General features: G+C 39.8%; 1 protein-coding gene across 1 annotated transcript; it reads left to right on the plus strand.

Annotated features, from left to right (window-relative positions):
- The first annotated feature begins 1,257 nt into the window (after positions 1–1,257).
- Positions 1,258–7,217, plus strand: edn1 (endothelin 1). Its single transcript, XM_062990231.1, has 5 exons — positions 1,258–1,318; positions 2,293–2,419; positions 3,057–3,209; positions 3,472–3,576; positions 7,100–7,217. The coding sequence occupies exons 1-5, from the start codon at positions 1,258–1,260 to the stop codon at positions 7,215–7,217; spliced, it is 564 nt and encodes a 187-aa protein (XP_062846301.1).
- Positions 7,218–15,299: the final 8,082 nt, after the last annotated feature.

Genomic DNA, 15,299 nt, shown 5'->3' on the forward strand with positions numbered 1-15,299 from the left:
CATTGCTGTGTCTTATCCACTCATACCAGCACCGTGTCAGTGCAGTGCTGAGAATGACCCACCACCCAAATAATACCTACTTTATAGTGGTCCTGGGAGAGTCCTGATCATTGAAGAACAGCATGAAAGGGGGCTAACAAAGCTTGCAGAGAAACAGATGGACTACAGTCAGTAATTGTAGAACTACAAAGTGCTTCTATATGGTAAGTGGAGCTGATAAAATGGACAGTGAGTGTAGAAACATGGAGGTGGTTTTAATGTTATGGCCGATGACATTACCATTTCTTGAATATTCTCATGACAATCTCATTGGAATGTTGGGCTAATTTACTTTCCAGCTAATTAGCTGTAATAGCTAACATTGGGGATGGTTAATTGATTACCACTCGCCATTTGACCTGTTTTCACTAAAAATATTTGTTTCTACTTAATACAATAGCTAACACTTTTTAGCAAAATGTTTTTTATGTCCACAATTGCAGTTCCAGCACAAAATAACATAAAAAGACCATTCTGTGAATTAATTAATAAAAATATTAATCATTAAATGGCTATTAGCACACCAAGTCTGGAACTATTTTCTCAGTGCGCTTCTGTTTTTGAGCGAACTACTACTTATGCATGTTATTAGGCTTTGGGCTCTATCTGCTGGAAAACTGCAGTACTGCACCTGCTCTTTAGAAACCTGGAGTAATGGATATGACTAGACGTTCCTTCATCGCCCTGAACTTTCCACGCTCTATCATCGTGTGTGTGTGTGTGTGTGTGTGTGTGTGTGTGTGTGTGTGTGTGTGTGTGTGTGTGTGTGTGTGTGTGTGTGTGTGTGTTAGTGTGTGTGTGTGTGTGTGTGTGTTAGTTAGCGTGTGTGTGTGTGTGTGTGTTAGTGTGTGTGTGTGTGTGTTAGTGTGTGTGTGTGTGTGTTAGTGTGTGTGTGTGTGTGTGTGTGTGTGTGTGTGTGTTAGTGTGTGTTAATGAACAACATTGTTTCTCACAGCAGTGTTTTAAACGCTACTACAGGGCGAGAATCGGGAGGTGCTTCAATGCCCTGAAGTATATAAACGCTCTGCTACAGTCAGGTGGAGGTTTCTGATCAGAATTGTTCAAGCGGATTACTTTCTACTATCTAGCATCCAACAAACTAATATAAAATAAAGGATCCGCTCCACAGACTTTGGTTATTTGATTTTTTTTTTTTTTTTCGTTTAGTGATAAATCGTATTTTAATTTGACTAAAATATTTTAGTGCATTTCTACAATATGGAATTAAGGATTACTTTTCCCATGTTGTCCATGCTTTCTTTTGGAATCTTTCACACAGGTATGCGACTTTACCATTCCATTCGTGCCTAGTCTAAATATACTTTAAAATAAGTTCAACTAAATTGCATTGATATTGCATGCAGCTGTTGACACTCAAAAATAGGTACTTCATGATGATACATGGTGGTAACGCAGTATACAAATGTTGAATAATTTTAATTATTAATTTTTAAACTATGAATGCTAATAATAAGTGAAATTATTTTTTATTGTAGTAGCAATACATTATAACTTATTAAGCATCATGAAGTGAGATCTTTCTACAGCTTCAACTTGTGCATGCGTTGTAAATGCTTTTTATTTAGTTAATACTTTATTTATGCTAGATATTATATTTTAGATTAAAAAGGGTCTGGCATCTTTACTTAGAATGGTAGTATAGTCTAATTTGAAGGTAACACGCAAAAGTTGTACTTTCTTTAAATGTATACATCATTGAAACGGGTTAAATTACTATTATTCGGTTATTAAAGTTCAAGGTTTTTTATTTATTAGGAATATGTCCACCTAGATGCACAGTATCATATGGACTGGGTAATGCAACAGGGCAGTATATTTTAGATTAAAAAGAGTCTGGCATATTTATGTAGAATGATAGTACAGCATAATTTGAAGATAACATACTCAAAAGTTGTACATTCCTTCAACAATCTAACAAGCTCATCCTGGTCGGGGTCGCAGTAAACACTTGGCTCAAGTCGTGGATACAGCATAGATAAAGCACCAGTTTATTGCAGAGCATCACTTATTTACTTACTGATTCACTCATGCCTAGGGGTGATTTATTGGAGACAATCTACTTTCATGTTTTTAAGAAAACCCACATACACATAAGACCAATACCTCTTAGAAACCAGATTCCCAGGATGTGTCTTTCTTTCAAATAAACAGAATAGTTTAAATGAACATGTGACTTGTAGTTTAATAACAAATGGTTTGTTCTTCTTATTACATATCTTTTAGGTGCACCAGCATCTTTGGGTGAAGCCTCCCTCAGCGCACGTCACTACAGAACCAAGCGATGCTCATGTGCTACTTTCCTGGATAAAGAGTGCATTTACTTTTGCCACCTGGACATTATTTGGGTCAACACTCCTGAGTAAGCGTTTACACATAAAAACAGCTATAATAGCGCATGTATATAAAAATGCTACTGTATGATCGCAAGGCAGTAGTAATACACACATTCAGAATTCCAATTTATCGCAGCGCATTATACAGTAACATAGTCAATGGCAATTATGAATAGCCAGTTCACGTCCTGCATGATTTTGTAAGGGTTGCAGCATGTAGTACTGGTGCTGTGCAGCTTCAGAAACCCAGAACCAATCAGTGACTTTAGTTATTGTGGCTAATCTTCTAGTGTCATGCCAAAACATGCCATGTCATTCTATTTTTTTCTTAGAGTAAGTAAAAATAAATGTATATTGAGTGCATGATGCCCTGTGATGGACTGACATCCCCAGTCTACCCATGCCAGTGGTCCCCAGTGTTGTTTTTAGTCACCCTTTTTATTTATTTTTAATGTAAGGTTCCTCATATTAGAGCTGAGCTTTTTAGAAAAACTAAACCCCTTTATTTTACATCATTGAATTAACATGGGTTAAATTATATGGTATGGGTTAAATAAATAAATATATATATATATATATATATATATAAGCATTTGCTAAATGCCATAAATGTAAATGTTAAGACTGCATATAAACTGTAACTGGAGCTTTTTGTCCACTTAGACGCACAGTATCATATGGACTGGGTAATGCACCCCGCAAGAAGCGTTCTACAGTGCAGGAAGCGCCCAACTGCAACGAGCCATCACGCTGTTATTGCACAAACAGCAATGATGACGCGTGCTGGTCGTTCTGCCACAGACCTAAGCCATTAAGGTAAACACACACTATACACATTGGCGAATTAAGCACGAAACATCTTTTAACGGTAAGCACAGGTCAGACCTTAGACATTCCACATTCATTCAGGCAGCCAAAACAACTGAGAGTGCGTAACTTGACAAGCTTGCACAGACAAGTTTGAATTCTATTTTTGTAGCATGTTTTTAACCCTGAAGAGATTCCACAAAGCTGCATGCAGGTTTACAGTGTAACTATGCTCATATATCATGCTTTTGCATGCTGTCTCTCTGTTCAGATGCAAAGCAACGCGTGACAAGGTGATCCCTACCGCCGCCGGCCATGACTGTGCCAAAAAGAAGTGTAAATATAGCCTGGCTGCAAAGACAAGGGGGATTAAAAGGTAAGAGAAACCACAAGAACCTGGAAAAGTAAATAACCTCAAATCAGTTTGCAGAATAAACCTCAGACTAATTATAACCTGTTATATGATGCATATTTTTTGAAAGTCAATTTAGAAATAACTCTACTTCTTGCCTACGGTTATGGTTTACAACACAAGGGTTAATTTACCCATGAATTGTGGATTACTGCGACTCTAATATGAACCTATTTTCTCATAATGTCCTGAATTATTTGACATGAGAGGATTAATTAAATATTCCCTAAATAGTAATTTCTATAATATATTTTAAGACATAGATTCATGTGTTTTTTATATATGTATCTAATTGTATGTCAGTGGTAGCATATGCAATAACTAAAAAAGCACTTTTATAACCTACACTAATAAGAAAATTGACCTTACATTTACACACATTTGACTGGAGCCATCAATATATACATATAAATGTACACATACAGTGTATCACAAAAGTGAGTACACCCCTCACATTTCTGCAAATATTTCATTATATCTTTTCATGGGACAACACTATAGACATGAAACTTGGATATAACTTAGAGTAGTCAGTGTACAACTTGTATAGCAGTGTAGATTTACTGTCTTCTGAAAATAACTCAACACACAGCCATTAATGTCTAAATGGCTGGCAACATAAGTGAGTACACCCCACAGTGAACATGTCCAAATTGTGCCCAAAGTGTCAATATTTTGTGTGACCACCATTATTATCCAGCACTGCCTTAACCCTCCTGGGCATGGAATTCACCAGAGCTGCACAGGTTGCTACTGGAATCCTCTTCCACTCCTCCATGATGACATCATGTTAGACACCTTGACATCCACCACCTTCCACTTGAGGATGCGCCACAGGTGCTCAATTGGGTTTAGTCCATCACCTTTACCTTCAGCTTCCTCAGCAAGGCAGTTGTCATCTTGGAGGTTGTGTTTGGGGTCGTTATCCTGTTGGAAAACTGCCATGAGGCCCAGTTTTCGAAGGGAGGGGATCATTCTCTGTTTCAGAATGTCACAGTACATGTTGGAATTCATGTTTCCCTCAATGAACTGCAGCTTCCCAGTGCCAGCAGCACTCATGCAGCCCAAGACCATGATGCTACCACCACCATGCTTGACTGTAGGCAAGATACAGTTGTCTTGGTACTTCTCACCAGGGCGCCGCCACACATGCTGGACACCATCTGAGCCAAACAAGTTTATCTTGGTCTCGTCAGACCACAGGGCATTCCAGTAATCCATGTTCTTGGACTGCTTGTTTTCAGCAAACTGTTTGCTGGCTTTCTTGTGCGTCAGCTTCCTTCTGGGATGACGACCATGCAGACCGAGTTGATGCAGTGTGCGGCGTATGGTCTGAGCACTGACAGGCTGACCTCCCACGTCTTCAACCTCTGCAGCAATGCTGGCAGCACTCATGTGTCTATTTTTTAAAGCCAACCTCTGGATATGACGCCGAACACGTGGACTCAACTTCTTTGGTCGACCCTGGCGAAGCCTGTTCCGAGTGGAACCTGTCCTGGAAAACCGCTGTATGACCTTGGCCACCATGCTGTAGCTCAGTTTCAGGGTGTTAGCAATCTTCTTATAGCCCAGGCCATCTTTGTGGAGAGCAACAATTCTATTTCTCACATCCTCAGAGAGTTCTTTGCCATGAGGTGCCATGTTGAATATCCAGTGGCCAGTATGAGAGAATTGTACCCAAAACACCAAATTTAACAGCCCTGCTCCCCATTTACACCTGGGACCTTGACACATGACACCAGGGAGGGACAACGACACATTTGGGCACAATTTGGACACAATTTGGACATGTTCACTGTGGGGTGTACTCACTTATGTTGCCAGCTATTTAGACATTAATGGCTGTGTGTTGAGTTATTTTCAGAAGACAGTAAATCTACACTGCTATACAAGCTGTACACTGACTACTCTAAGTTATATCCAAGTTTCATGTCTATAGTGTTGTCCCATGAAAAGATATAATGAAATATTTGCAGAAATGTGAGGGGTGTACTCACTTTTGTGATACACTGTATGTATGTATCAGTGAGAAGTATAGTTTTAAGTAGTTTATACATTTATAAAAAAAGTATTTTATAAACAATGTATAAATATAGGATATATAGCCGGCTGAGCGGCCACATGAACAACGATTGGCCGGTTGTTTAGGTGGGCGGGACTAAGCCGGATATGGGTCTCTCTCTGTCAGACTGGTGCAATTACAACCTCTGCTGGCTGATTAGAGGCACCTGCACAGAGATGAGGAAGGAGTGCTCTTAGGGTGTGTCTCTCCGTACACGTGGGCGTGGGTTAGCTTTGATCTCCTCGGTCAGAGCAGGGATCGGCATAGGCAGAGAGGAAGCATGATGCTATTGGGCAAATTGGATGCGCCAAGGGGGGAGAAAAAGGGGAGAAAATGTATTAAAAAATGTATGTGAGCATAAAAACAAGTACATGTAAAGGCTGCCTAAAATAAATTAATGCTGCAAATAAAACAATGCAAATTACACTTGGTTCATTGGTTGGGAAATAAAAAGCAACTTTTTAAACTATGGGCTAAAAATTTTACAACACTTAAATGGTAAACAGTTTAGCTTTGCAATTCATATTAATTTATGGTGTTTTTTGCTAAAATGCATACAGTGGAACCTTGACTTACGAGTTTAATTTGTTCTGTGATCAGGCTCGTAACTCAATTTGCTCATATATCAAATCAAATTTCCCCATTAAAATGAATTGAAACGCTATTAATCCGTTCCAGCCCCCCAAAAACCACACAGATTTTTTTGTTACAAGTTTTTAAATAAGAAAAATTTACTTTATAAATAACAAATAATGTATAAAAAAATAATAATTCATAATAAAAGATTATGTAAATAAATAAACTGGTTTTATTAAGTGTATTTACCTTGAAAATCAGACGAAGATGCTGGCAGAGGTGGAGATTGGCGGAGGAAGTTGGGGGAGTGTTTAGTTTTGTGCTCTATCACTTAACTTACTCGCTACACACTTAATGCTACAATATATTGCTAAATTTAACTTACACACTATGCTACACTTTATCGCTAAACTTAATTGCTACTTCTTTTAAAAAAAAATATTTCTTCACTTTACTTAATCTTCTTCTTCACTGACTTTTGGCTTTTTCGCCACACTTTCCTCGCTTTCACTTGCTTGTACGGCAAGATAACCAGGTGAACTGAATGCTCGCTGGGCTACCTAGTGGCGGGTGGCGTCAGCTCGCTCGCTCGCTCGTAACTCAGATCTCGGCTCGTATCACAAAGCAAAAAATCAACCAAGTGACAGCTCGTATCTCGGAAAATTTGTAAGTTAAGTCACTCGTAAGTCAAGGTTCCACTGTATTTGTGTTATCTTTGAGGTGAAAGTATATTCAATAAAATCAAAAGTGCTTGAACTTTCCTTACCTTATAAGATACTGTATATGTAAATCAGAATTGGAATGCTTTATTGTACAAGGTCCTGACATAGCTGCTGCTTTTGTCTGCAGGGCTGATAAAAGAACAGACCCCTCAAGTGCAAGGGCTGCCCCACGACTTCATCCTCTCCTGGAGAAATGGAGGGTAAGATGGCCCAGCAAGACACTAGCTTGGGCTACAGACTCCTAAGCAAGAAATGTGGTCCTGTTTTTAAAGCCAAGGAACTCTCCGCCAATAACAGATCAAATGCTGTTAATTTACTAATATGGGATGGGACTTTCTTACACTGAGATAAGAAGCTTTACCAAGGCTGTCTTGCTGTTCTAAGTCTTTTGAGACTTTTGGGGCTTGTTATAAGTTTCAAAGAAAGACAAGAACAAACAAGGCCAGTGAGAAATCAGTAAGCCAGTGAGCTGAAAGTTACTTTTAAATCTTTCTGCATTAACACATTTGAACACCTTTTTTAAATGTGTTTTGTACTGTGACTTTTTGTAACAGACACACATTGCATAGAAAGTCATAGAAAGTCCTGACATGACTTGTGCTCATTGCAGAATGCAGATTGTCAGGAGTATATGTAATGTTAACCTGAAGACAAAGATTAAAGAAGGTCCTGTGAGTATTAATATGCCTCTTGGGAGCACTAAACAACCTACTTGACACCTTCAAATAGTGTTTCAGGTTATTGACAGGGTATTTGTTTTGTTATATTATTTGATCTTTTCCTTCATCTCATTTCCAGTATGCTCATTTATTTTTAGAGGCGATATACTGCCAAAGCTCTGAAACTATAATCAATGCAAGAGCATATTTATTAAAACATTTATGTTAAATAATGTATTTATATTAAGCCATATTGGCCCAACTGATGATTTGTTATTATTTCTGTGAAATGTTATCAGATCAAGACCACACTTGTGGTTTGCATTGTAGGAAATAAATAATTAATATTATTTCAATTGCAGTTTTTGTCTTTTCTTCTTTTTGGAGCACAGCACATGATGAAAATATTTAGATTTAATGTTAACCTTGACTCAATGCCTAATTTTAAAGCATGTCCTGGTTCACACCACCAAATCTCAGGGATCAAGAATTGTAAGCTAAAACACTGACTCTGGGTTGCAATTATTTTAAAACTAAAAACCGAAGACACAGTAAACATTTTTAGATGTGAAAGAAGTACAGTTCCAAAGCAACTCACAATTACGACTGAATACAATTTAAGCAATTGAAGATGAAGGGACTTGCTCAGGGGCCAAGCAGTGGCATCTTGGCAGTGTTTTAACTGGCGAGCTACTCCTGCCTTTGTGGCAATGTTTGTTCTGACACTCTGGTTTCATCCTCCTCTCCACAAAATGACATTAACTGAATTGGCCACTTCATGCCATATAATGTATTGAAAGGTTAAGGTTCAGACTCAGTTTTCCAGAATTTTTTCATATCTACAGTATATGTGTATTAATACACTGATCGGCCATAACATTAAAACCACCTCCTTGTTTCTACACTCACTGTCCACTTCGTACTTCTACAATTACTGACTGTAGTCCATCTGTTTCTCTGCATGCTTTGTTAGCCCCCTTTCATGCTGTTCTTCAATGGTCAGGACTTTCCCAGGACCACTACAGAACAGGTATTATTTAGGTGGTGGATCATTCTCAGCACTGCAGTCAAACAATGACATGGTGGTGGTGTGTTAGTGTGTGTTGTGCTGGTATGAGTGGATCAGACACAGCAATGCTGCTGGAGTTTTTAAATACCATGTCCACTCACTGTCCACTCTATTAGACACTCCTACCTAGTTGGTCCACCTTGTAGATGTAAAGTCAGAGATGATCGCTCTTCTATTGCTGCTGTTTGAGTTGGTCATCTTCTAGATCTTCATCAGTGGTCACAGGACGCTGTCCACGGGGTGCTGTTGGCTGGATGTTTTTGGTTGGTGGACTATTCTCAGTCCAGCAGTGACAGTGAGGTGTTTAAAAACTCCATCAATGCGGCTGTGTCTTATCCACACTAACACACCACCACCATGTCAGTGTCACTGCAGTGCTGAGAATGAGCCACCACCTAAATAATACCTGCTCTGTAGTGGTCCAGGGAGAGTCCTGACCATTGAAGAACAGCATGAAAGGGGGCTAACAAAGCATGCAGAGAAACAGATGGACTACAGTCAGTAATTGTAGAAGTACAAAGTGCTCCTATATGGTAAGTGGTGCTGATAAAATGGACAGTGAGTGTAAAAACAAGGAGGTGGTTTTTATGTTATGGCTGATCGATGTATATTTCATATACAAAGTAAAAATAAACTGCACAATTTTACTGGACATGTAAAGTATATGCCCAGCGGGAATTCTTCTATTGGTAAAACCTGCTTCCAGGCATACGAAAAGTTTAATACCTACTGATAAAGCAGACACAAAGGCCCTCTCCTATCAAGTCTGTACATGGGCGTCTCAGAGGACTTCAGCAGTGGTGTAAGTCATTAGAGCTTGAATAGGAGCTGAGCAAACATAATAGCCCATTCTACTGAAAGGAATCTCCTTAACTCGACAGGAATTCAGATTGCATGGCAAGAACAATGGCTGAAGCACAGGGAGAGGCACCCAGGCTTTCGGCTTCTGACGTTCCAGTTCTGACGCACACAAGCGCTCAAAGCCAAAGAAAAATTGACACACACACTTATGAACATAAAACACACTGTATCAAGCAATAATAATAATAGTAATAATAATAATAATAATAATAGTAATAATAAATACATCATGTCCAAAAGCTAGAGTCTCAGTCAAGTCACAAGTCTTTAGGCTAGAGTCCAAGTCATGTCACTAGTCTTTAGGCTAGAGTCCAAGTCAAGTAACAAGCCTTTAGACTAGAGTCCGAGTCAAGTCACAAGTCTTTAGGCTAGAGTTTGAGTCAAGTCACAAGTTTTTAGGCTAAAGTCCACGTCAAGTCACGAGTCTTTAGGTTAGAGTACGAGTCAAGTCACAAATTTTTAGACTAGAGTCCAGATCAAGTCATGAGTCAATATAATATACACAAAACATATATTGGAAGTGTAGCGTAGAAATAAACAAATATGTAAGTTCAGATAAAAAAACACCAGATCAGCAACTGTATTTTGCAGTTTTACTTTTTGCCTTTAATTTCCTAGTCATTGTGCAAATGAATGTAATTTTTGTAACAAGAAGGTACCAGTTAAAAGCTTAAACTGATACGTTTTGTTTTCATTGCAAAACAAAAGTACACAATAAATCACGGCACAGCGGCCAAAATCCAAAACCAGCAAAAAGCATCATAACCACTGCTTACCTTAGCTTATGTTCTTCCAAATGCTATTACATTTATAACCGTGTGTCCCATTAGGAATATAATCCGTTATTTTGTAAATGTGTGCTTATAAATAAAAACCTCCAAACTTTTTCCCGTTGTGAAGTAAAACACGAACTCGTTAAAAAAGCCAATCAAGCGTTTTATTGACACATCATCTGTGTGACGCAAACTGAATAAATGCAAATAACAGCATTTATTAGAAGGTCTGGTTGGTTCAGAAAGCGCCAATTCTGTATGAGCGTTCCATTCACCGCAGTTGTTCCTGTAAAGTGCACTACGTAGGGTTGTAACAGGCATGGTGGCCAACACCATTAAGTTACTTTTGGTCAATTCTCTTGAGCTCCTTTAGGGGGCAACAGAGAGGGAATTACCTATATTTTTCTTCTGTGAAAGGAAGTAGACACAGCGTTTCCTGAGGGAAGCTAAAGTGGTTTGTTACTCTGTTTGTTTGCTACTTTGCATGTGTGCGCTGATCATTTTGAGGATTTTAAAGCTCCTTTCCTAGGAAACTTAAATGTTTGACGCCTAGATGTAAGTACTGTGAACTATGTTTATTGAGGAAATGATTATCATTATTTTTGGTATAATTTATATTTTGGAAATATTATGGAAGGTAGTAATGCTAATGCTATATGCTAACCTCCATTGTAAATTCACATTGGTAATATGTGTATATTTCTACTTGTGTAGACAAGGAGTTTATTTTGGAAATCTATTACCCATATTTAACTGCTGGATGGATTTTGGAAACAGACATCTAACATCAACAAAGACTAAATGAAGGTTTGGACAAGGACATCATCATACTGGTACAGTGTATCACAAAAGTGAGTACACCCCTCACATTTCTACAAATATTTCATTATATCTTTTCATGGGACAACTTTATAGACATGAAACTTGGATATAACTTAGAGTAGTCAGTGTACAGCTTGTATAGCAGTGTAGATTTACTGTCTTCTGAAAATAACTCAACACACAGCCATTAATGTCTAAATAGCTGGCAACATAAGTGAGTACACCCCACAGTGAACATGTCCAAATTGTGCCCAAATGTGTCGTTGTCCCTCCCTGGTGTCATGTGTCAAGGTCCCAGGTGTAAATGGGGAGCAGGGCTGTTAAATTTGGTGTTTTGGGTACAATTCTCTCATACTGGCCACTGGATATTCAACATGGCACCTCATGGCAAAGAACTCTCTGAGGATGTGAGAAATAGAATTGTTGCTCTCCACAAAGATGGCCTGGGCTATAAGAAGATTGCTAACACCCTGAAACTGAGCTACAGCATGGTGGCCAAGGTCATACAGCGGTTTTCCAGGACAGGTTCCACTCGGAACAGGCTTCGCCAGGGTCGACCAAAGAAGTTGAGTCCACGTGTTCGGCGTCATATCCAGAGGTTGGCTTTAAAAAATAGACACATGAGTGCTGCCAGCATTGCTGCAGAGGTTGAAGACGTGGGAGGTCAGCCTGTCAGTGCTCAGACCATACACCGCACACTGCATCAACTCAGTCTGCATGGTCGTCATCCCAGAAGGAAGCTGACGCACAAGAAAGCCAGCAAACAGTTTGCTGAAAACAAGCAGTCCAAGAACATGGATTACTGGAATGCCCTGTGGTCTGACGAGACCAAGATAAACTTGTTTGGCTCAAATGGTGTCCAGCATGTGTGGCGGCGCCCTGGTGAGAAGTACCAAGACAACTGTATCTTGCCTACAGTCAAGCATGGTGGTGGTAGCATCATGGTCTTGGGCTGCATGAGTGTTGCTGGCACTGGGGAGCTGCAGTTCATTGAGGGAAACATGAATTCCAACATTTACTGTGACATTCTGAAACAGAGCATGATCCCCTCCCTTCGAAAACTGGGCCTCATGGCAGTTTTCCAACAGGATAACGACCCCAAACACAACCTCCAAGATGACAACTGCCTTGCTGAGGAAGCTGAAGGTAAAGGTGATGGAAACCCAATTGAGCACCTGTGGTGCATCCTCAAGTGGAAGGTGGAGGAGTTCAAGGTGTCTAACATCCACCAGCTCCGTGATGTCATCATGGAGGAGTGGAAGAGGATTCCAGTAGCAACCTGTGCAGCTCTGGTGAATTCCATGCCCAGGAGGGTTAAGGCAGTGCTGGATAATAATGGTGGTCACACAAAATATTGACACTTTGGGCACAATTTGGACATGTTCACTGTGGGGTGTACTCACTTATGTTGCCAGCCATTTAGACATTAATGGCTGTGTGTTGAGTTATTTTCAGAAGACAGTAAATCTACACTGCTATACAAGCTGTACACTGACTACTCTAAGTTATATCCAAGTTTTATTTCTATAGTGTTGTCCCATGAAAAGATATAATAAAATATTTGCAGAAATGTGAGGGGTGTACTCACTTTTGTGATACACTGTAGCTCAGGATTACATTGACGTGGACTCCTGATAAGACTTAAAAGCTTTACATTTAACAAAGCCTACTGTGGTCAACCTTCTGGACTTATTGCCCAATCATGACTTCCTCACCTGTTACCAATTCATCTGCTTATATAACTTATATTTATATAATTCCATTTAAAATGCCAAAGATCACAAAATTTGACAGACATAAAATGATTATTTGCATCAGCAAGGTCACTCTCAAAGGGAATATAGCACAATGACGCTTGATAAGAATTAGTCTTTTTTAGTGGTCAGCCAAGAAACCATTTTTAAGGAAGGGGATCAGGGTGAAAAGGCTTAGATATGCTAAATACGATATGTATTCGAATGAAGATCAGTGTAGAAGTGTATTATTTAGTGATGAATCCAGGTTTGAAATGTTTGGGTCCAATCGTTGACGGTATGATAAGTAAAGTTGGACAGAAATGGAAGAATGAGTGCGTGCAGCCTTCAGTGAAAGATGGTGGAGGGTATGTCTGCATTTCTGTTAGTGGTGTTGGCTTGATGGCATCATAATTGCTGAAAAGTACAAACAGGTTTTAAATCATCATGCCATTTCTTCCTGATTGGGAATAGTTGTATTTTTTTTAGTATTATAATCATTCTAAGCACATTGCTAATGCAGTGAAATATATTGGGAAAGAAAAACAGCTGATAAAACACTGACAGTTGTCACGGATTCAGCCTCTGTGTGCTTCAGGAGTGTGCCTAGGTGCCACGCCCCTCTTTCCGGGAGCACTCTCAGTCTAGAGATAATGCCCCTTTTGTGATTGGGCTCTTAATTATGATCCACAGGTGCCTCTTGTTGAGCTCAGGGCAGCTTGTGGAGCAGTCATTGGAGAAACATTTTATTAAATTCTTCTCTACACCTTATTCAGAAATATGACACAGGGCTTTGTGGGTATTGCACGCATGGGGAGACTCCTGAATATGTACTACTTCACTGTGTGGAACATTCTACTCAAAGACAAATCCTATTTGATATACTTAAGGCAAAAGGTCATAAGGAAGGAATTGCAGTCTCGGGCCAGGGATTTGTCTGGTACATAAACAAGTTATTTTGTTTTTGAAGTGTGCAGGGATGTAATAATTCATCTAGGGTTTTTACAACAGTTCACTATCCTGAAGTCTCACTTCACACTCCAGCTCAGTAGGTGATTCACCTAGAGTTGGTCTGCCAACTGCCATTACTCTGAAAGAAGAAAAATAAGTCATTGGAGACTATTTTGATTTGATTTGACTCTCTTATGTTGGTTTGGTTTTTCCCCAGTGCATGACTTTGTTGGGTTTGTGCTAGTCCGTCCGTCCGTCTGTCCGTCCGTCTGTCCATGCTCTTGTTAGTTCATGCTGAATGTTAGTCTTGGTTATGTCTTGTTCATGTTTTGTCTTGTTAAGCTTAGTGTTTAGATTACTCATTAGCATAGGTTTCTCATGTGTTTAGCTTAGCATTGTTAGCTTAGGTCATGTTTGTCTGTCTTGTCTTTTGTCATTATTAAATCATCTCTGCATGTTTTAAACATCTCTGCATGTGTCCGCCCCGCTTGTCTCGTCATAGCCCATTTTGTTACAACAGTCATGGACTGGCCTCCACTGAGTCTAGAAATGAATATTATAAGTATAAGATCACCTAAATATTAAGAACTATGGAACATGCTTATAGAAACCTGTTATACTATACCAACTTCAGGACAGTCTCCCCAAAAGAGTTCAAGCTGTGCTTAGTGCCAAGAAAGGCACTGATTATCTCTTCATCATGGCACCTGTTAGTAGGTGGGATTTGTTAGGCAGCAAGTGAACATTTTATCCTCAAAGTTGATGTGTTAGAAGCAGGTAAAATGAGCAAGTGGAAGGATTTGAGCGAGTTTGACAAGGGCCAAATTGTGATGGCTAGGCAACTGGGTCAGAGCATCTCCAAAACCGCAGCTCTTGTGGGGGTGTTCCCAGTCTGCAGTGGTCAGTATCTATCAAAAGTGGTCCAAGGAAGGAAAAGTGGTAAACCGGCGACAGGGTCATGGGTGGCCAAGGCTCATTGATGCACATGTAGAGCGAAGGCTGGCCCGTGTGGTCTGATCCAGCAGACGAGCTAAAGAAGTTAATGCTGGTTCTGATAGAAAGGTATCAGAATACACAGTGCATCACAGTTTGTTGTGTATGGGGCTGCATAGTCGCAGACCAGTCAATTTGCCCATGCTGACCCCTGTCCACTGCCAAAAGTGCCAACAATGGGCACGTGAGCATCGGAACTGGACCGTGGAGCAATGGAAGAAGGTGGCCTGGTCTGATAAATCACATTTTCTTTTACATTATGTGGATTACCTGGGAAACACATGGCACCAGGATGCACTATGGGAAGAAGGCAAGCCGGCGGAGGCAGTGTGATGCTCTGGGCAATGTTCTGCTGGGAAACCTTGGGTCCTGCCATCCATGTGGATGTTACTTTGACACGTATCACCTACCTAAGCATTGCTGCAGACCATGTACACCCTTTCATGGAAACAGTATTCCCTGATGT

The sequence above is a fragment of the Trichomycterus rosablanca genome, chromosome 2 (assembly GCF_030014385.1).
Source record: "Trichomycterus rosablanca isolate fTriRos1 chromosome 2, fTriRos1.hap1, whole genome shotgun sequence".
In the NCBI taxonomy this organism is placed as follows: Eukaryota; Metazoa; Chordata; class Actinopteri; order Siluriformes; family Trichomycteridae; genus Trichomycterus; species Trichomycterus rosablanca.

Bases quoted from the DNA above. Each gene is read 5' to 3' on its own strand.
- edn1 (XM_062990231.1), top strand. From the start codon at position 1,258: ATGGAATTAAGGATTACTTTTCCCATGTTGTCCATGCTTTCTTTTGGA. The intron at 2,420-3,056 runs GTAAGCGTTTAC...TTGTCCACTTAG, and splicing joins ATTTGGGTCAACACTCCTGA to ACGCACAGTATCATATGGAC. The intron at 3,577-7,099 runs GTAAGAGAAACC...TTTTGTCTGCAG, and splicing joins AAGACAAGGGGGATTAAAAG to GGCTGATAAAAGAACAGACC.